The sequence below is a fragment of the Equus caballus genome, chromosome 16 (assembly GCF_041296265.1).
Source record: "Equus caballus isolate H_3958 breed thoroughbred chromosome 16, TB-T2T, whole genome shotgun sequence".
In the NCBI taxonomy this organism is placed as follows: domain Eukaryota; kingdom Metazoa; phylum Chordata; class Mammalia; order Perissodactyla; family Equidae; genus Equus; species Equus caballus.
Window position 1 is genome coordinate 82,792,327 of NC_091699.1, and position 20,772 is coordinate 82,813,098.

The 20,772-nt window shown below is 42.7% G+C and overlaps 1 protein-coding gene across 1 annotated transcript in view; it reads left to right on the forward strand.

Moving 5' to 3' along the window:
* Positions 1-5,431: 5,431 nt before the first annotated feature.
* PCCB (propionyl-CoA carboxylase subunit beta) overlaps positions 5,432-20,772 on the forward strand; it is a 73,809-nt gene continuing 58,468 nt past the window's right edge. Inside the window, exons 1-5 of the mRNA XM_001496380.7 lie at positions 5,432-5,700; positions 8,060-8,179; positions 9,202-9,270; positions 11,945-12,001; positions 13,738-13,851. Coding sequence (XP_001496430.2) covers positions 5,518-5,700; positions 8,060-8,179; positions 9,202-9,270; positions 11,945-12,001; positions 13,738-13,851 — 543 coding nt within the window. The 5' untranslated portion in view covers positions 5,432-5,517. The remainder of the gene's footprint in view (positions 5,701-8,059; positions 8,180-9,201; positions 9,271-11,944; positions 12,002-13,737; positions 13,852-20,772) is intronic.

The following is a 20,772-nucleotide window of genomic DNA, read 5'->3' on the forward strand; positions in this document are numbered from 1 at the left end:
TCTTTCTCTCTTACCCTCCCTCCCTCTTCTTTTGTTCCTTCTTTCTTGGCAAAATAACGAACCCTGTGTGATATCAGAGAGTACATGGTGGCATCACTTCATTCAGTCCTCTTGCTGACTTTCCTTACAGAGCACTACATTCTAAGATGCTTCTCCCCAACCTTCCGTCCTTCTTTCTCTCATTCACTCAGGGGCACACTTACATCAATCACAAGGTTGAAATTTGTGGGAGTTGGATGGGGTGAATTATACCCTACTTATCTTCACTACTTTTGATGTTCCCCAATAAGTACAACTCAAATGTCAACAACACCCTCGGGAAACCCTATAGGTTTCCCACGCTCCAAGAGAAAGAAGCTCTCTCCAGTGATGGTGCCGAGGGTCAGATAGTTCCATTTTCCCAGAGAAACTGGAGGAAAGAGAGACAAAGTTTATTCAGTGATTGAATACCTTCCATGCATCAGAAACCACTGGGCACTAGAAACACAGAGATAAAAATTACACAATCCTTACCCTAAACAAGCTTACAATCTAGTGGAGAGGCATATATGAATAGTTAATTTTTTCCACTTTCTAGATGTTAAACTTATTTGCTTCAGAACAGCATAATTCATACCAAATGCTTAAAATTATTATAATAGAAACAATTGTGAAATCATCATAATTCATATAGCCTTTTAGAAATGTAGCAGGAATTATAAAAGTAAAAGATGTTAGAAAAAGAAGCCACTAATGAAAAGAAACATTTCTTAATCTAGTACTGTGACTCTTGTCTTAGAACTTTGTAAGCATTTGGAAGAGGTCTAGGAAGAAGGAGGATGAGAAAAAAGAAAGAGTCTTTCCTGTGTCATGGCTGCATTTTAGCTTAAATACAACCCAGTATCCAGAAATAGAATCACTAAGGCTCTTTTGGTTGAAATGGGAAGGGGCATCCTCAAGAGTAGTAGAATCGGTATGTAAGAAGGCAATACCGGAAGTGCTCTTGTAAACTTAAGGACTTCTTTGAATCCAAATCCTTTTCATATCCTCTACCATTCTAGCTAGATGTACCTAGTGTATCACAGTTCTGAACACATATCCCACAAGAACAGTCTGGTTAGGATGTGTGCTTATTTCTGGCTCTCTACAGTGTTCTGTTGATCTATGCGTCTGTTTTTACGCCAGTACCATACTGTTTTAATTACTGTAGCTTTGTATATAGCTTGAAATTAGGGAGTGTGATGCCTCCAGCTTTGTTCTTTTTTTCAAGATTGCTTTGCCTATTCAGGGTCTTTTGTGGTTCCATACAAATTTTAGGATTATTTGTTCTATTTCTGTGAAAAATGCTATTGGAATTTAGTAGCGATTGCATTGAATCTGTAGATTGCTCTGGGTAGTATGGACATTTTAACAATATTAATTTTTCCAATCCATAAGCACAGAATATCTTTCCATTTATTTGTGTATTCTACAATTTCTTTCATTAATTTCTTATAGTTTTCAGTGTAGAGGCCTTTCACCTCCTTGGTTAAATTTATTCCCAGGTATTTTATTGTTTTTGATGTACTTGTAAATGGGGTTTTTTTCTTAATTTCTATTTCTGATAGTTAATTATTAGTGTATAGAAATGCCACAGATTTTTGTATACTGATTTTGTATTCTGCAACTTTACTGAATTTTTTTTTTATTAGTTCTAACATTTTTTTGGTGGAGTATATAGAGTTTTCTATATGTAATAGCATGTCATCTGCAAATAGTGACAGTTTTACTTCTTCCTTCTCAATTTGGATGCTTTTTATTTCTTTTTTTTCACTAATGGCTTTGGTCCATCTTGCAGACAGCACATTATGGGACTTCTCAGCCTCCATAACTTCATGAGCCAATTCTTGTAATAAATCTCTCTCTCTCTACATATATCCTAATGGTTCGGTTTCTCTGGAGAACACTGACTAATACAGCAGGGAAGTGGGAAAAAGTGAGCCTGATGTGGAAATCACAAGACAAGGGAGAGAAGGGTGTATCATGGAGGTCAGAGTGCAGAAAGTGTCGTACAACAGATGGCAAAAACTTCAAAGGAAGAGCAGTGTAGCAAGGGGGGAAGAATGGTCTTGGAGTGCCTCTGGAAAAGGGGACAGGCCAGCTCTGCTCATTTCTCACAGAGCCCAAGGAGTCAGAAAAGATGAGGAATCTCAAAGATGGCTTGGAAAATGTGTATGGTCTGGGGAAAACCAGGTTCCAGGTCTTAAGAACACTTTTAACTAGAATTTAAGCCAGGGCTCTTGTCTTTTTGTTTTTTTTGTTTTTTGTTTTTTGAGGAAGATTAGTCCTGAGCTAACTACTGCCAATCCTCCTCTTTTCACTGAGGAAGACTGACCCTGAGCTAACATCTGTGCCCATCTTCCTCTACTTTCTATGTGGGATGCCTACCACAGCATGGCGTGCCAAGCGGTGCCACGTCCGCACCCTGGGGTCCGAACCGGTGAACCCTGGGCCGCTGAAGTGGAACGTGTGCACTTAACTGCTGCACCACCAGGCCAGGCCCTAGCTAGGGCTCTTGTAACCCAGTCTCAGGAGTCAAGGAAACACAATCCAGGAAAAAAAAAGTGAATATAAAGTAATTCATTTTTTTCTTCAGTTTTTACAACACTAAGGAAAGAAGTAGATTCACAAAGCACAAAAAACATCTTAAAAGTCCTCTCTCCCCACATGGATGGCAACTGTTCTTCAAAATTTCTTCTCTCTCATATCCCTTACTCCGAAACACCCAAAATGCTGTGAGGTGAGAGGACACTAAGCATAATTGACTGAGAGTCCCAGCTGTTGTTCCAAAATTAATTACTGAATTTGTGCTGAGCCCACACCTCTCACAGGCTTCTTTCTCCCAGCCAAACAGGTCAGGAATACTTTGGCTCTAAGACTCCTTGACAGGCTTGCTGAATTTTCCTTAAAACTGCACAGTAGTCTAAGAAGCTCCCAGCCAGCCAGCTCTCTTCCTTCTCTTGGTCCTTGACTGGGGGTCAGTCTTGCATTGCAATCTGATAGTTCTCCCAGCTTCTCCCAGGTGTGGTCCCATTTTCTCTCAGAGGTGGTTCCCCTAATTGGTTTCTTGAATGTTTAATTCCCCACTGGGTGCTGCTTCTGAGAACACCCAGACTAACACTCTCCCAAATACGTGTGACCTCCTCCAAGCTAACTCTTTCCTTCTCTTCCATCCATCCTTGCTGACAGAGGTCTCTGACTAGACTAGAATGAGCAGATCAGGGTGACTCCTATCTCAAAATGGAGAAATAACTCAAACACAGCAACCCAGCAAGGGGGACTAGGGACAGGAAAACAGCCCAGAACATGCTAGGATTCTAGAGAGCCATTATTGGGTAATAATACCCAATACTCCTCCTACCCCACTCACCCTAGGCTGGGACTTGCATCTGAAGTAGGAGGAATAACGTTACAGATCTATAGAACTGTGTATGGAGTACTCAGGGGTAGGGCACTAGGACAGCGAGGAGGAAGGACGGGAGGAGAAGGAAGAAGAAGGGGAGGGAAAGAGAACTACCTGGAAGGAGCACTTAGGTTCAGTCTAACAGTCAATTACGGATCCCTCCTGTACTGGGCCTTCTGCTAAGCACTAATTGTTCAGAGTTAAATAAGAAAAATTTCCTTGCTTCCCCAAAGCACCAATACTTTCCCTAACCGACGCATAGGGAGGATCAGGGTGGACTACCTCGAGGAGATAATACCTGAGCAGGGCCTGGAAGGATGCATAGGGGTAGCAGAAAAACCTCCCGAGCCACATGCAATTGCCTGTTTGCTAGCTCAATTCAATTCCACAAATACATTCTGAAGACTTCTTATGTGTTGGGCCTTTTTCCAGGTGCAGGGGCCACAGCAGTGAGCAAGGCAGCCACAGTCCCTGCCCTTTGGCTTGGGAAGAGAGCTAAACAATCTTAACACATTGTGAGATGTGCCATAGGAGAGGGATCTGCAAAACGCTTTGGGAGAAAGGAGTCCCACTGCTTCCATCCCAAACCAAGTCCCAATTTCTGAACATAGCAAAATTCTTCACACTCTAACTCCATTATTGCTTTCTAGTGTCATTTACTACCATTCTCCCAAAAGCTGGAGATGCAATTGTGTGTGTGAATCTGAACATGCTACTACTCCTGTTCCCTGGCATGCAGTTACCTTCTCAGAGATACTCTCCTTGACAGAGCCAGACTTGCCCAAATTCTCCTCTGTGCTACCAGGCCAGTCCTTTGTCTGTCTACCTCTCTAGGTTGGTGAGGTCCTTAAAGCAGGGACCCAATTGCAGGGCCAAGAGCATCCATTCTGGAGTCAGACAGATACAGGTGGGCTTTGTCCAGCCACATGACTTCAGGCCTTGGACCCTCAGCTTCTCTGCCTAACTAGCTGAACAATTCCTACTCCAGGAAATGTAGTAAGTACTTAGTTCTTAGCACATACTAGGTGCTCAAAAATGTCTGCTGAATTGAATTGTATTAACACTAAAGTCCTAGGACAGACTTTGGACTTTATGAAGACCCTGGCTGTGAGGTGAAGCTTGGAGGGGTTAATGATCAACAGTTTTCTGTGGTTAAGAATGCAAAATATACACCTTGCTCTTTGCCTCCAAGATCTGCCTGTTAGCGGGGGAAACAGATGGAGAAGCTTCCAAGAGTTCAGTTCTAAATTCCTAGAGCAGTGGTTCTCAGACTCTAGCAAGCATCAAAATCACCTAGAGATCATGTGTTGAAACAGATTGTTGGCTGCACCCCCAGAATTTGGTTCAGTAGGTGTGGGGTAGAATCTGAGAATTTGAAAGTTTGCATTTCCAATTCACTCCCAAGCGATGCTGAAGCTGCTGTATTACTTTGAGGATTACTCACTAGAAGTTAAGAGCCCTGTGCTCAGTATGTGGCACATAGTATGTCTCTCTGTTTGAAGCCTGGCTCCACAACATCTTTAGGCCTGGCTCTTAACCAAATCACTCTACCTCTCTGCTTCCTTTGCCTCATCTGTGAAATCAGGCTAACACAACACCTAGCACAGTGTTCAAACAATGCTGGTTAGGGGCTGGCCTGGTGCAGCATCCCACATAAAATAGAAGAAGATTGGCACAGATGTTAGCTCAGTGACAATCTTCCTCAGGCAAAAAGGGGAAGATTGGCAACAGACGTTAGCTCAGGGCCAATCTTCCTCACACACACACAAAACGTTGGTTATCTATTCATTTTCTGGAGGAAGTGGGACAACAAAACTAGGGGTCTAGGTAGCTAGAGAAGAGCAAGGACTAAGCCTATCTTCTGTGCAGGCAGGCGGGCACAAGATCTGGGAACTAGCCCTATACTTCTCGGAGCCAAACCGAGCGAGGTCTCGGGTCTCGAACTCTCAGGCCTTTCTCCCAAGAGCGCCCTGCATTCCAGCCCACAGGCTCCCTACGCCTTGCCGACGCTGCGCAGGCGCAGACCCTGCAGTGGCCACGCTCGACGCACATGCGTACTCAGGTGCGCCGGGTGGGGGCGCGCCGGCAGGGGAAAAATGGCGGCGGCGGTGCGCCTGCGGGCGGCTGGAGCAAGGCTGCGCGTTGTAGTGAGCGGTCTCCACGCCGCGGTGCGCAGCCTGTGCAGCCAGCCCGTCTCCGTTAACGAGCGCATCGAGGACAAGCGCCGCACCGCGCTGCTGGGAGGAGGCCAGCGCCGCATCGACGCACAGCATAAGCGAGTGAGTCCTGCGCCGGCTCAGGCCATCCCGCCCCAGCGTTCGCCACCTATCACAGCGTGCCCGGCTTGCAGCGCCCGAGGCCTCCCAGCCAATCCGCGCGACCCCGGGAGGGGCGGGGGCGAGGCTGTTCCCCTTAGAACCTGTTGCCGTTTACGAAAACGAGGTTCAGCGCCTTTGTGCTTTATCACTCTCTGCGTTCCCTTTGGAATTTTAGAGACCTGGCCCGGGTCCAGCCGGCTCACCACTCAATAGCTCTAAACTTTTGCACAAGTTACTTAAATCTCTAGGAGTCAATTTATTCTAAAAAGCAGATAGTAATAATTCTCCCCTCACAATCTTATTGTAGAATAGATAGTGAAGCACTAATAGGCGCTTGATTTTTAAAAAGTCTACCTATTCTCATGCGCCATGAAAGAGTGGGGTAGGTTATTGCTGCATTATGGAAGCAGGAAAATCGAGGCTTAAGGGCAGGGGAAGTAACAAGGGCAGACTTTCACATTTACCTGGGTGGGGTGTGTGGTGCGCGCAGGGAACTTGTGGAATCTCGCCCCCAGAATGCCAGCAGAACCCCTTAGGGTCTCCGCGTGCATCGACCTCCTGGGTAGGAGAGGCGGGCGTCGGAAGCAGGTGGCTTTTTGGGGAGCGCGCGGGCTGCTCTAGATGTTTGGCTGCGCTGAGCAGCTGAGGCACTGCCAGCACCGCCCGGGTTGGGAGGCGAGAGGTGAGAATCATAGCTGGCCTTCGGAGATGGCCTGGGTGGGCGGTTGAATCGCAGAAGAAACTGAGGTCCAGATCGGTGACCTGGAACTTGGACACTCGGCTTGCTCAGTGCGTCCCTGACATGTGTATGCGTCTCGACAATGTGCTGGATGAATGAAACAACCAACCCGGAAGGTGCAGAAGTGAAACTCTGGAGGGCACTGAGGCACAGCTCACAGCGTGGGGAAGGGGACTGGGGCCTTGAGTGAGGAGATTTGAACCAGCCCTTTATTTAAATCTAAAGTGAGTGTTGATTTAGATGTTGTAAATTCCCACTTGATAACAGCCTGAAGATGACAGTTCCTTTTGGACGCTGGGGAATAATTTTGGTTGATGGTCTGTGGTTGCCAGCCGTGCTTTCCCTCCCTCCCCTGGAGTGGCTGTGTCTGGGGTGAGGGAAACTTGACATCATTCTTTGGAAAGGCCCATCAGTGCTCCCGTGCACTCTTTCTGTCGGGGCCCATTGCTCAATTCCTCCCTGGAACATCACCCCACCCCTTCCGGGGCAGATCCTACTGGGTTTAGATGCAACTTCCAGAAGCTGTTTCTCTTTTGCCAAAGCTGACTTAGTCAGGAGGCCAACTTGATGTAAATCCCCCACTCCACCCTCTTTTAAACAATTTTTGGACTACTTCCATAGGATAGATTCCCAGAAATGGAATTACTGGGTCAAAAGATATAAATATTTTTAACACTCTGATATATGTTGCCAAATTGCTTTCTGGAAAACTTATTCTACTTTATACAACAGTGTATAGGATTACCTGTTTGTTTTAACATAACCTCACTGGCTGTGGCTACTTTCTTAAGGGAAAAGTGTAGCCAATTTGAGGTGTTTTTTTCAGGGGGAGGAGGGCAGGACAGTGGGCCCAGGTGTTTGGCTTGGTTTCAGGGCTTGGGAGCCAAAGCAATGGAGGCTCTTGATAGGTTGAGGGCTCCAATCTCAACCCCTCCAAGAAGCATTCTTTTTACTCCTCTCAAGTGAGCTGTTTAGCACTCTCTGTCCCGTTCCTTGTCTACTCAGCCCTCTGTGTTGTGGGGTTGTCTCTGTATCATAGCATCATTGTCAGGTGTTCGGGACCCTGCTTTGGGACCCTGTAGGGCAGTAGGAGAAGCCCATGGAGCAGGTAGTCCTGGAAGTCTCCTTGGGGCTGGGCCCTATGAGGTAATCTTCTGTGGGGTTTCCTAGAAGAAGCCTGTGAATCTGGGCGTGTAGCCTCAGACCTTTCACTAAGCTTGCTTTGGTTTTCCACCTCCTGCTTCTCCATTCTTCCTTAGGTCTCCAGTAAGTGTTTGTGGAACTAGTTATCTTGTTCCAGGGTCGGGCTCTCCTTAGCCTCACTTCTCCTCTCCACATTTTCCTCCTCCTACTTCCTTATTTGCCCTGCACAGTTGGTGACTCCTGGAGCACCTGTCTGCCCTGATTTCCTTACTGGCTGAAGTCTACTGCTAACACCCGTCTCTTGGGCAGGTTGACGGAATAGAGGCTTTCACATGGGGTGAGGGGAAGAAACCTGTCTTCCAGGCCCTCCCACGAGCACTCCTTGCTTACTCACATTATCTATGATGACATCACTGAGTGGTTTTGGTTGCATTTTAGGGAAAGCTAACAGCCAGAGAGCGGATCAGTCTCTTGCTGGACCCTGGCAGTTTTATCGAGAGCGACATGTTTGTGGAACACAGATGTGCAGATTTTGGAATGGCTGCTGATAAGAATAAGGTATCTGTTCACAATGGTGGTGTGAGCCTCCAAGTTGCATGTTCCTGCTGTTGCCCTGCTCTGACCTACCCACTAGACTAATGAAGTCCTTCTGGGACTCAGGATACTTGAAAAATGTTCAAGTTAGGGCCCTGGAATTGCAGGAGTGCCCCTGGAGAAGCACTGCTGGGGCCCCCGGGTTCCCCTACTTACTCTCTCTGCACATGAAGGAATGCGAGTACACTGCCTGCACCTGGTGCACTGTGACTCTGGCCCAGTTCCCAGGGCTCTGGTTGTGGGCTCAGAGTTCTCGCAGTATAGAATGACAAATTTGGAAGGAAGGGTGAGAATGTCTTTTAGTTGTGGTCTGGTCTGTCTAGGCACCAGAGACCCCAAGAGGCTGACCACTTGCCTCTTGACACACTTTAATTTTATGCCTTGGAGTTTTTGAGGTCAGAGTCACCAACACTTCTTCCTTTAATTGGGTGTTCTCCATGGGTACACAGAGTTCTTTGGACTCACTCTTGGTCAGTTTTCTTCAGGTCTCCATATGTGCTGTTTGTGACCAAAGATTTGTAAACTTGGCACCAAACCGCCTGGCTGCATTTGAGCCATTATGGGCCACACAGTAATTGCCAAGATTCCAAGCAAAATGGTGGCTTTGCCTTTCTAAGTTTTGGGGTGGGTATGTGGATTTTAGAAGTTACCATGTTTCTTCATATGTCCTTCTCCTTCCCATGAGCATCTGGTAGTGGTGACCATAGTGGGTCTCTTGATTATTCTGCTTTTGGGAAGGAGGATGAGGCCTAAGACTACAGTGGCCTTCACTTCTGTTGATGACTCAGTAGCCCAGTGCTTGCTGTTGCAGACCGAAGGGGGGAAGGGGAGATTCCTTCATGTTCTTTCTTCATGCTGAATTTTAAGGAATTTGGGGTGGATTTGCGGCGGGGGGAGGGGGGGTATTTCATTGGGGCATAATTGCCAAATTCATTCAAAAGAAGTATTTTGGTTTTTTAACCTGCATTTTTCTATTTTTCTGGTAGTTTCCTGGAGACAGTGTGGTTACTGGACGGGGCCGAATCAATGGAAGATTGGTTTATGTCTTCAGTCAGGTATTTCATAACTCCAGTGGACTGAGCATTCCTTGAGGGCAGAGCCAGGAGCAAAATACGTGGGAAGAAAACATTCTTGGGGGGAATTAAAACTTGCCTGTAGTTTGGGGCAGATAAAGGATTTACTTTGTTTTTCAGTGCATATGTCCAGAGTATCATACTGTGTGTTTTTTCGGGGGGAGAAAGAATCCTTAGTCTGATTGGGGTGGATCACAGGGCAGTAGTCATGTAAGAAGTCCCAGGAGTTTATTCCAAGTGAGTGAGATTCCTCTTAGCAGGTTGGGTGTGTTCCTGGAGGGCAGCCATGTTCTGGGCAGTGTGTGGGCCTGACAGAACATGGTAGATGCAGCGTAGGAGAGGGGACTTGACTCTCCGAACCACAGGCTGCTGAGTTTTGGGCTTTCATGAACGTGTTCAAACAGGTTTTGTCAGGTTTCATCAAGACAGGTACAGTTTCTTTACACTGAGACCATAGGAGAACGTAGTAGGCAGAATAATGGCCTCCAAAGATGTCCAAGTCCCCATCCCCGAAACCTGTGAATATGTTACTTCACATGGCAAAGGGTAATTAAGCTTGTAGATAGAATTAATGTTGCTAATCAGCTGACCTTAAAAATAGAGTATTCTGGGCTATCCAGGTGGACCCAGTATAATCACAAGGGTCCTTAAAAGTGGAAGAGAGAGGCAGAAGAGAAAGTCAGAGTGCTGTGATGTGGGAAGGACTTGCCCTGAGGTTGCTGGCTTAGAGGATGGAGGAAGAGGGTCACGAGTGAAGGAATGCAGTTGGTCTTTAGAAGCGGGAAAAGGCCTACAGGCTCCAGAAAGGAGCAGAGCCCTTTAGCCCATTGAGATCCACGTAGGACTTCTGCAGTACAGAACTGTAAGCTGTTAAATTTGTGTTGTTTCAAGCCACTGAATTTGTGATAGCAGCAGTAGAAAACTAACACGAAGAACATGTTGGGTTTAATGTTTTTTTCCCCCTCCGAGAGGTTTTGGAAATATGTATATAAATCTGAATATTTAGTTCCTTTTACAGACTTAAAGTTATAGAGCTTGTTTAGGAACCTGAAATGTTTTCTGGGTTTGATATTAAAATCATTATGCTTGTTAATTTTAAATTTGTATTTAGATAATACTCATTTGCTAATTAAATCACCTTTGAAATGTTTTAAAACTGTTATAAATGGGTCTACCAAATGCTTAACTAGAAGGAGTCATCTCTGTTTTTTGTAATTTATGAGAGCTAGGCAAAAACTTGTACAGAAGGAACCATTAATAAGATAGCCAGAACAAAGAAAGTCATTGTGATTTGTGGACACAGTATTCTAACTATTAAGCAGATACAAAAATTCATTGAATTGATTCTTTTGAGCACTTCTTATGCCCACGGGGTAGGGTGGGGATGAGAGGGAGGTGGAGATGACAACGGAGACAGAGTTCTTGCCCTGAAGAAGCTAATCATTTTGTAGATAGAATGGGGCAGGACAGGAGTGACTAAAGTACAGATAGGGTGAGAGAGGTTCCGAGCAAGTGCTCTGGGCTCTGAACAAAGGAAGATCACATCCACTCTTGAGGAAAGCTTTAGGGAAAGTGGGGCGTTTGAAATAGGTCCCGAAGGATACTGAGTAGGGAGTGATGAGCCAGCTTTTTGTAATGTTCCCCAAAATGTTAATATCTATAGGTGTTTTTTCTGGGGCGCTTCAGTTTTTCCAGAGAAGCAGCCTCAGTCTCTTGCCTGATAATTGGCTGTATCGTGTTCTGGGGTGGAGCGGGTAGGGGGAAGGGAGGGGCCAGCACTCCTCAACATTCAGTGTATAGGCCCCTATTCTCACCTCTTTTCAGCCTCACCTTTGCCTTCTTTTTGGCTGGTGATTGTGAGTCCAGAAGCCTTCTGGTTAAGTTTCTTTAGAGAATAAACCTATCTCCTCTCAAGGTGAAGGAGAGGCCCTGTGGGGTCTAACTGCTCCTAACACAAACTTTGTATCAATCTGTTTTCCACCCCTCCTCATCCCCGACTTGCCATGGTTCTTGGTTTGCCCCTCCTTGTGGTTACTCCTGCAGGTGTGTGGGCTTCCATTTGTTCCCTCCAAGTCAGATATTCTTCTTGGGCTTTCAGTTTCCCTCAGATTTGTTCAGTCTCTCTTCTGCTGTGTTTCCTCTTCCTTTTTTGTCCTCATGGGCTGAGTCTCTTTTGAATTCCCCACTGTCTTTTTGAGGGGATTTTAGGAAGGAAGTCATTCCTGCAAGAAGCCCTTTACATCAGAAGGTAATCCATAGGCAAGAGGAAGCATGAGGGCTCCCATTCACTTTTTTCACCTCCCTTGTCAAAACAGCAAATGTTTCCTAGTAGTTGAAATGCCTGACTGTTTGACATCCATTGAATCTGATTTTTCGGATTAATTCTGCATGAACAGTTTTCCTTTCCTCGGAATCACAAATCATTTTTGTAGAGCAAAGGCTAGGTCTTTTGCTCTTGACAATACATGAACTCCCTCTAAGATATTTTATTCACTATTCTATGGAATAATTTATAAGTCAGACTTTATTCTTAATTTTTAAACTTCTGACAATCTTTTAGGATCTTTTATCTGAAATTTCCATTTCCTCCTCCGACTGGCTCTTTATCTCTGGCTAGTCACCATATTTTATGTTGATTTAATTATTTCCTTTTTAGGATTTTACAGTTTTTGGAGGCAGTCTGTCAGGAGCACATGCCCAAAAGATCTGCAAAGTAAGTATTTAATATTGAAAACAAATCCGGTACTTTCATCAGGCACATAGTGCATGTTGAGTGTCATTGAGTGCGAGACACTGAGCTGGGTATGTGGGATGGGGCAGAGGTGTGCAAGATTTACTGCTGATCTGACGCCATCTCAGTCCAGGGTAGGAGTTTCTTAGCATTTTTGTACCATGGATCCCTTTGGCAGACTGGTGAAGCCTGGACTGTCATTTTTTTACATGCATAAAATAAAATATGTAGGATTACAAAGGATTAAAAATATTAAAAAAGAATCACATTTGTAATGTGCTTCCTTATTAGTGCGTTAATTAACAGGATTGAGCAGTGGATCTAAATTGCTGTAATTTCAAAGTAGGCATGAGTGAATGTGATATTTCAAGATATCTGCAACAACTTTAATGTGACATAAAAATATCTGTGGCTTCTATTAATGACAAAGTCAGAGGTATATCTAATACTATTGTGTTTTTTTTTTTGCCTGTATTCATTATTGAAGGAAATGCTATAGATCAGCTAGAGTTAATAAAGGTAAAGATGTAAATTTTTTCCCATCCAAGTTCATCAGCTCCCTGAAATCTATTCACAGACCCCTGGGGTTCTGAGGACCCCAGGTAGAGAACCCGTGGTCTCAGCGGAGAGTCTAGGTGCTAAAAAGGTAAAGAGCAGTGCAAGGATTACATGGTGGTATTTAAAAAGCCCTGCCAGAGGTGGATGGTCTGCAGATGAATAAAAGTGTAGATCATATCTGAAGAATTTTGGAATTAAAGGTGAGCTGATTGGTAGTGGCTGGGCAGAGCTTCCCTCGATAATGGAACACCTGGATTCCAGATGTCGTCCTGTTATATATTACCCCTGAGACCTTGGGCCATTCACTTAACTTTGAAACCTTCCTAATTTTTCTCTTTTTACTGCCTCTTATGATGGATAAAAGAGATAATGGAAGTGAAAGTGCTTTGTAAACTGTCAAGGGCTATTAGTAATGTTGCTCATTAGGCTGTGAACTGCTGACCCATAAGGAAAATCTCTCTCATTAGAAGTGAAAGCAGGCCTGGGCCTGGCCTCACATTAACAGATGGGTCCACATTTACTTTCACAAAAGTACTACTTTGCCGTTCTGTTTACTATCAGTTCTTTCAAAAGAGTAACTGGGAACAAAACTGACTGCTAAAAAATATTATAGCTTGGGCCTGTGGCTCTAGAAAGGGTTACTCCGAGCAGTCTCATACCCTGCTAATGGGAGGTGCTTTGGCTTTTGGATGTTTGGGGGGGGCTTTAATTTTTTTTTTTTGAGGAAGATTAGCCCTGAGCTAACTACTGCCAATCCTCCTCTTTGTGCTGAGGAAGACTGGCCCTGAGCTAACATCCATGCCCTTCTTCCTCTACTTTATACATGGGACGCCTACCACAGCATAGCATGCCAAGTGGTGCCATGTCCGCACCCAGGCTCCAAACCAGCAAACCATGGGCCGCTGAGAAGTGGAACATGCGCACTTAACTGCTGCGCCACCAGGCCGGCCCCGGCGGGGCGGGGGAGTTTAATCAGCCCTTTAAGTATCTGGTTCTCTGTCCTCCGTGAAGGTACCCAGCCATCACAGGATTGAAGCCAGTGTTCCTCCTGTTCTGAAAAGTGCATTCAGAACATTTTCTAGAAAACACTGTGGTGCTTTGTAAATGCTGTTTTTGATGATGGGATCAGTTGTCTCACAAAGATTTCTCTGCTGTCTCAGATCATGGACCAGGCCCTGACGGTGGGGGCTCCAGTGATTGGACTGAATGACTCTGGGGGAGCACGGATCCAAGAGGGAGTAGAGTCGTTGGCTGGCTATGCAGACATCTTTCTGGTGAGAAACCTGTCAGTAGAGAACAGAGAGTAAAAGAACAGCGTGCTGGTCAAAGCTTCCCATCTCTTCTCGTTGTTCTCTGCCCCTTTGTGTCTGTTCTGTGGCTCCTTCCTGTGTCACTGGGGGTGGTATGAAGGGTGGATGAAAAGCAAGAGAGAGTAGATGGGAGGGTTTTCTTTTTTTCTCCTAGAGGGCCACTCAGGGGAAAACAAAAATATCATTCATAAGGGAAAGTCACTTAAATATTTATCTTCTTGTTTCAAAAGCAAGGGAGAGGGAATATAAAAGCTTAAAATGAACTGATTTGCTAGAATTGGGAATTGAAAAATGCAATGCTTTTTATTTTTTGGTTGAAACACTACAAGATCATTATACATAGTTCAAGCAAAGAAAAAATCACCCCAAATGCCACCATTCATAAACACTTGGTGAACATCCTTTCAGATATCTTTTTGCTTACTTACAGACTAAAATTCAAGAAAGAGAAATGAGGAGAAACACAAAAATAAGTGTATTATTTGAAGTAGAAAGTATATTGTGAGAGATACAGTAAGGGAGATTGGGGCGAGAGAGAGACTGCCGGATGGAAACCCAAGAAAAGAGACAGATCAGCATTTCCAGGGAGGGGAGGAAAGAGAGGGAGAAGGGAGGAAAGAGACAGGCAGACATTGTTTCTAATCAGGCCAGCTGTTCTTGTCATCCCCTGGCCTGCAGGGTTTTTATCCCTGGCCACTGCCCTTTATGATCAGTCAGAAAAATGTGTATTTACTTTGTATAAGATACTCTGCTAGTTGTGGAAGTACTTATGTTAGTTGAGAAGCCACTTTGTAGATCTTAAACCTACTTTTTTTTTTGCTGCGGAAGATGCACCCTGAGCTAGCATCTGTTGCCAATCCTCCTCTTTTTGCTTGAGGAAGAATTGCCCTGAGCTTCCTCTGTTTTGTATGTGGGTTGCTGCCGCAGCATGGCCACTGATGAGTGATGTTGGTCTGTGCCGGGGAACTGATCCTGGGCTGCTGAAGCAGAGTGTGCTGAACTTAACCTCTAGGCCATAGGGCTGGCCCCTTTAAACCTACCCTTTTTTTTTTTTTTGGTGAGGAAGATTGTCCCTGAGCTAACGTCTGTGCCCATCTTCCTCTATTTTATATGTGGGACGCCACCACAGCATGGCTTGATGAGCAGGTCCATGCCTGGGATCCAAACCTGTGAACCCTGGGCCACTGAAGCAGAGTGCACAAACTTAACCACTTAGCCACTGGGCTGGCCCCGCCTTATACCTACTTTTGAATCTTTAAACTTAAGCTCCAGGAATAACCCACTGGGTAGAATTAGTTCTTTGGGTGGCTTGGCTTAGGCCTGGAAAGTCTCCTTTGGCCCCTAGCCTGGAAGTTATCCCTGTGTTAGAAACAAAAGATAGGGTGGCCCTAAGAGAAGTGGCAGTAAACCATCACATTTTAGAGCTTGTTGGGATTTTAGAATATCATGTAGTCTAACACATCTTTATGGGGGAGTGGGATTTTGTTTTATTTTCATGGCATAGGCTTTAGTGATTTTAAGGTCTGCTTTGGTTAATTAATTGCTTACTAATACTGCTTGTCATATCTATACCTCCACCCACTTCTTCCTGCCTGTATTATTTTTTGTTTCTTTGTAACTTTTTTTTTTTTTGAGGAAGATTAGCCCTGAGCTAACTGCTGCCAATCCTCCTTTTTGCTGAGGAAGACTGGCCCTGAGCTAACATCCATGCCCATCTTCCTCTACTTTGTATGTGGGACGCCTACCACAGCATGGCTTGCCAATCAGTGCCACACCTGGGATCCCAACCAGCGAACCCTGGGCCACTGAGAAGCGGAACATGCACACTTAACCGCTGCGCCACTGGTTCGGCCCCTCTTTGTAACTTTATTTTGATGTAATTTCAAGCTTCATAGAAAAACTGCAAAAATAGTACAATGAGCCTCCCATATGTCCTTTACCCTCATTCACCAGTTATTTTCATTTTGCCCATTTGCTCTATCATTCTCTCTCCGTATATACATATTTGCATGTTATATTTTTCTGAAACATTTGAGAGTAAATTGGAGATTGTGCCTTCTTTCCCTCTTAAATCCTTCATTGTGTTTCCTAAGAACGAGGACGTTCTCTTATAACCAGAGTACACAGTAATAAAAATCAGGAAATTTAACACTGATTCGTCAATATTATTCTTATCCATGGTCCTTATTCAGATTTTATCAAATGATCCCTATGTAGCCCCTCTACAGCTATTTTTTTTTTTTTCCTGGCTGGTATTTAAACCAGGAGTAAATACTGCTTTTGGTTGTCATATCTCTTTAATCTCCTTTAATCTGGAGCATTTCTTCAATTTTTCTTGGTCCTCCATGACTGACATTTTAAAGAAGTTTTTTATTGAAGTGTAATTTATAAACCATAAAATCCATCCATTGTAAACATACAATTCAATGATTTTTAATAAATTTATAGAATTGTGCAATCACCACAGTGCGGTTTTGGGACCTTTCCCTCCAAAAAGCTCTCTCCTGCCTGTATGCAGTCAGTCTCTACCCAGCCCTAGGCAACGGCTGATCAGCCTTTTGTCTGCAGTGTTTTCATCTGACTCTTTTCACTTAGCGTAATGTTTTTTGAGGTTTGTTCATATTGTATTTTGTATCAGTGCTTCATTCCTTTTTATTGCTGAATAATATATTATATGGATATATCACATTTTGTTTATCAATCCACCAGTTGATGGACATTTGGGTTGTTTCTACTTTTTGGCCATCATAACACTGCTATGAACATTTGTGTATAACTCTGTGTGGACATGTTTTCACAACCCTTGGGTAGATACCCAATGGTGGAATTGTTGAATCTGACAAGTTTATAACTTTAAGAAACTGCCGAATTTTTTCTAGAATGACTGTACCATTTTACATTACCACAAGTAACGTATTGAGGGTTTCAGGTTCTTCACATCCTTGTCAACACTTAGTATTGTCAGTTTTTTCCGTTAAAGCTATTTTGGTGGTATATACTGGTATCTCACTGTGGTTTTAATTTGCCTTTTCCTGCTTACTAATCATGTTGAGCATCTTTTCACGCACGTTAGTCATTTGTATATCTTCTTTGCTGAAATGTATATTCAGATCATTTTTTCATTTTGTAATTAGACTTTTAAGTTGTAAGAATAGTTCTTCACATATTCTGGGTACAAGTCCTTTATCAGACATGATTTGCTAATATTTTCTCCCAGTCTGTGACTTGCCTTTTTCTTTCTTTCTTTTTTTTTCCTGCTTTTTCTTCCAGTACATAGAATCCCCCCAGTACATAGTTGTATATTTTAGTTGTAGGTCCTTCTGGTTGTGCTGTGTGGGATGCTGCCTCAGCATGGCCTGACGAGCCGTGCCACATCTGCACCCAGGATCCGAACCAGCGAAACCCTGGGCCACTGAAGCAGAGCGTGCAAACAACCACTCAGGCACTGGGCCAGCCCTGCCTTTTTATTTCTTAATGGTGGCATTTGAAGTGCAAAGTTTTAAATTTTGAAGTCCAATTTATCACTTTTTCTTTCATGGATCATGCTTTTATTGTCATATTGAAGACTCTGCCCAATACAAAGTCATGAAGATTTTGACCAATGTTTTCTTCATGTAGTTTTATAGGTTTGGCTCTCTTAAATCTGTGATCCATTTTGAGTTAATTTTTGCGTATGGTGTGAGGTCAGGGTCTAAATTCATCCTTGTCTCATCACAATGTGTTGACATCGCTATTCTTTCCCCATTGAATTGTCTTGGCACTTTGGTGGAAAAGTGACCATAAACGTAAGGGTTTATTTCTGGACTGAATCCTTTCCGTTGATCTTTGTCCTTAACCTTACATCAGAACCACACTGTCTTGATTACTATAGTTTTCTGGTAGTTTTGAAGTTGGATAAAGTCCTCCAACTTTGTTCTTTTTAAAAATTGTTTCAGCTATTCTGGTCCCTTGCATTTCCATATAAATTTTTTCATCTGCTGTCAACTCTACAAAAATGGCTGCTGAGATTTGATAGGAACTGTATTGAGCCTACAGACAATTTGGCTAGAATTTACTTTTTTTTTTTTTTTTAAAAAGATTTTATTTTTTCCTTTTTCTCCCCAAAGTCCCCTGGTACATAGTTGTATATTCTTAGTTGTGGGTCCTTCCTGTTGTGGCACGCGGGACGCCACCTCAGCATGGCCCGATGAGCAGTGCCATATCCGCACCCAGGATTCGAACTGACAAAACACTGGGCCACCTGCAGCAGAGCGCGCGAACTCAACCACTTGGCCACAGGGCCGGCCCCTAGAATTTACTTCTTAACACCTTGAGTCTTCCACTCCATGTAGATGGAATGTTTCTCCATTTCTTTAGGTCGTCTTTAATTTCTCTCAGTAATATTTTGTAATTGTCGGCATACATGTCTTGCACTTCTTTTGTTCTTTCTGTCTAAGTATTATTTTTGATGCTTTTGTGAATGGAATTGTTCATTTGCTTTTGAGTTGTTCTTTGCAAGTGTATAGAAATACAATTGATTTTTATATATTTGATCTTGTATCCTGTAGGCTTGCTGAACTTGTTTATTAGCTGTAAATGTTTTTGTGTGTGGATTCCTTAGGAGTTTTTATATACATGATCATGTCTTCTGCAAATAGAGATGGTTTTGCTTTTTCCTTACTAATTTGGATGCCCTTTATTTCTTTTTTTGCTTAATTGCTCTGGCTAGAACATACAGTACAGTGTTGAATAGAAGTAGTAAAAGTGGACATCCTTGTCTTGTTCTTGAACTTAGGAAGAAATCATTCATTCTTTTACCATTAAATATGATGTTAACTGACTGCGTTTTTTTGTAGATGCCCTTTATCAGGTTGAGGAAGTTCACATTTACTTCTTGTTTGAGTATTTTTATCATGAATAGATGTTTAATTTAGTCAAATACTTTTTCTGTATCTGAAATAATCATTTGATTTTTGTCCTTTGTTCTGTTGATATGGTGTGTTACATTCGTTGATTTTTTGGATGTTAAACCAACCTTGTATTCCTCTGCTAAATCTCACTGGTTCATGGTGTATAATCCTTTTTATAGGCTGCTGGGTTCTGTTTGCTACTATTTTTTGAGTACTTCTGAATCTTTATTAATAAAAGAGATTGGTCTGTAGTTATCTTTTCTTGTGTTGTCCTTTTTTTCTCTCTAATTTTTTGGTGCTCTGAATTTTTTTTCAGCCTTCTTTAAGTCTTGTGACATCTTTTTCTGGTTTGGTATCATGATAATTCTAGCCTCATGACATGAGTTGGAAGTGTTGCCACCTCTTCTGTTTTTGGGAGGAACTTGTAAAGGATTCACATTAATTCTTCTTTAAATGTTCAGTAAAATCCACCAGTGAAGCCCTCTAGGCCTTGACTTTTCTTTGTAGGTAGTTTTATGATTACTGATTTCAGTCTTTTTGTTACAGGTTTATCAGATTTTCTGTTTCGTCTCAACTCAGTTTCAGTAGTTTGTATTTTTATAGGAATTAGTCCATTTCATCTCAGTTACCTAATTGTTGCCATACAGTTAGTTGTTCATATTATTTTGTTATAATCTTTATTTCTGTAGTGATGTCTCCTCTCATTTCTGATTTTAGTGATATGAATTTTTCCTGTCATACTATTTAAAAGTTTGTCAATTTTGTTCATCTTTTTGAAGAATCAACTTTTGGTTTTATTGATTTTTCTCTATTTTTATATTCAATTTCATTTATTCCTGCTCCAAGTTTTATTTCCTTCTTCCTGCTTGCTTTCTTTTACTTTCCCCAGTTTCTTAAGCTGGAAAGTCAGGTATTGATTTAATACTTTCTTTTAATATATGTGTTTACAGCTATAAATTTCCCTCTTAGCAGTGCTTTCGCTACATCCCATAAGTTTTGGCATGTTACGTTTTCATTCATCTCAATGCATTTTCTAGTTTCCTTTGTAATTTCTTCTTTCACCTTTTAGTTAGTTAGGAATATTATGATTAATTTTAATGTATTTGTTGATTTTCCAGGTTTTTTTTCTAGTTTCATTCCATTGTGATTGGAAAAGTTACTTTGTATGATTTCAGTAATTTTAAATTTATTGAGACTTATTTTGTGGCCTGACATGTGGTCTCTCCTAGAGAATGTTCCATGTGCAATTGAAAAGAATGTGTATTCTCTTGTTGGGGGGAGTGTTCTGTATATGTCTGTTATGCATACTGGTTTGTTGTGTTCAAGTCCATTGTTTCCTTACTGATCCTCTTTCTGTTTGTTCTGTCTATTACTGGAAGTAGGGTGTTGAAATCTCTAGCTATTATTATGCACCTGTCTGTTTCTCCCTTCAATTCTGTCAATTTTTGCTTCATATATTTTTGGGGCTTTGTTGTTAGGTGCATATATTTTTATAATTGTTATATGTTGGCGTGTTGAACTTTTTATCAGTATGTCTATGTCTCTTGTAACTTTTTGAAGTCTATTTTTTCGGACAATAATATAGCCTCCCAGCTCTATTTTGGTTACCTTTGTATAGAATATCTTTTTCCACCCTTTTACTTTCAACTTTTTTGTGTCCTCATATTTAAAGTGAGGCTCCTTAGTTGTTTCTTCTCTCAATGCAGTTAACATCGTCGCTTTCTTGTGTACCCGTCTAGAAATGTTTGATGCCTGCACAAATGTACTCACACACGTTCACTGTCCTCTTTTTTAAATGCAAGTGGGAGCATACTAGCCACTCTTGCTTCTTTCACTCAATGATATATCCTGGAGATCATTTCACATCACTACATCAAAAGCGCTCTCATTCTTTTTCACGGCTGCCGAATACTGCATTATGTGGATGTACCATAATTCACTGAAGGCCCTGCAGATGTATAGGAAGCCAGAAAACACGTATAGCTTTAAGAAGAAA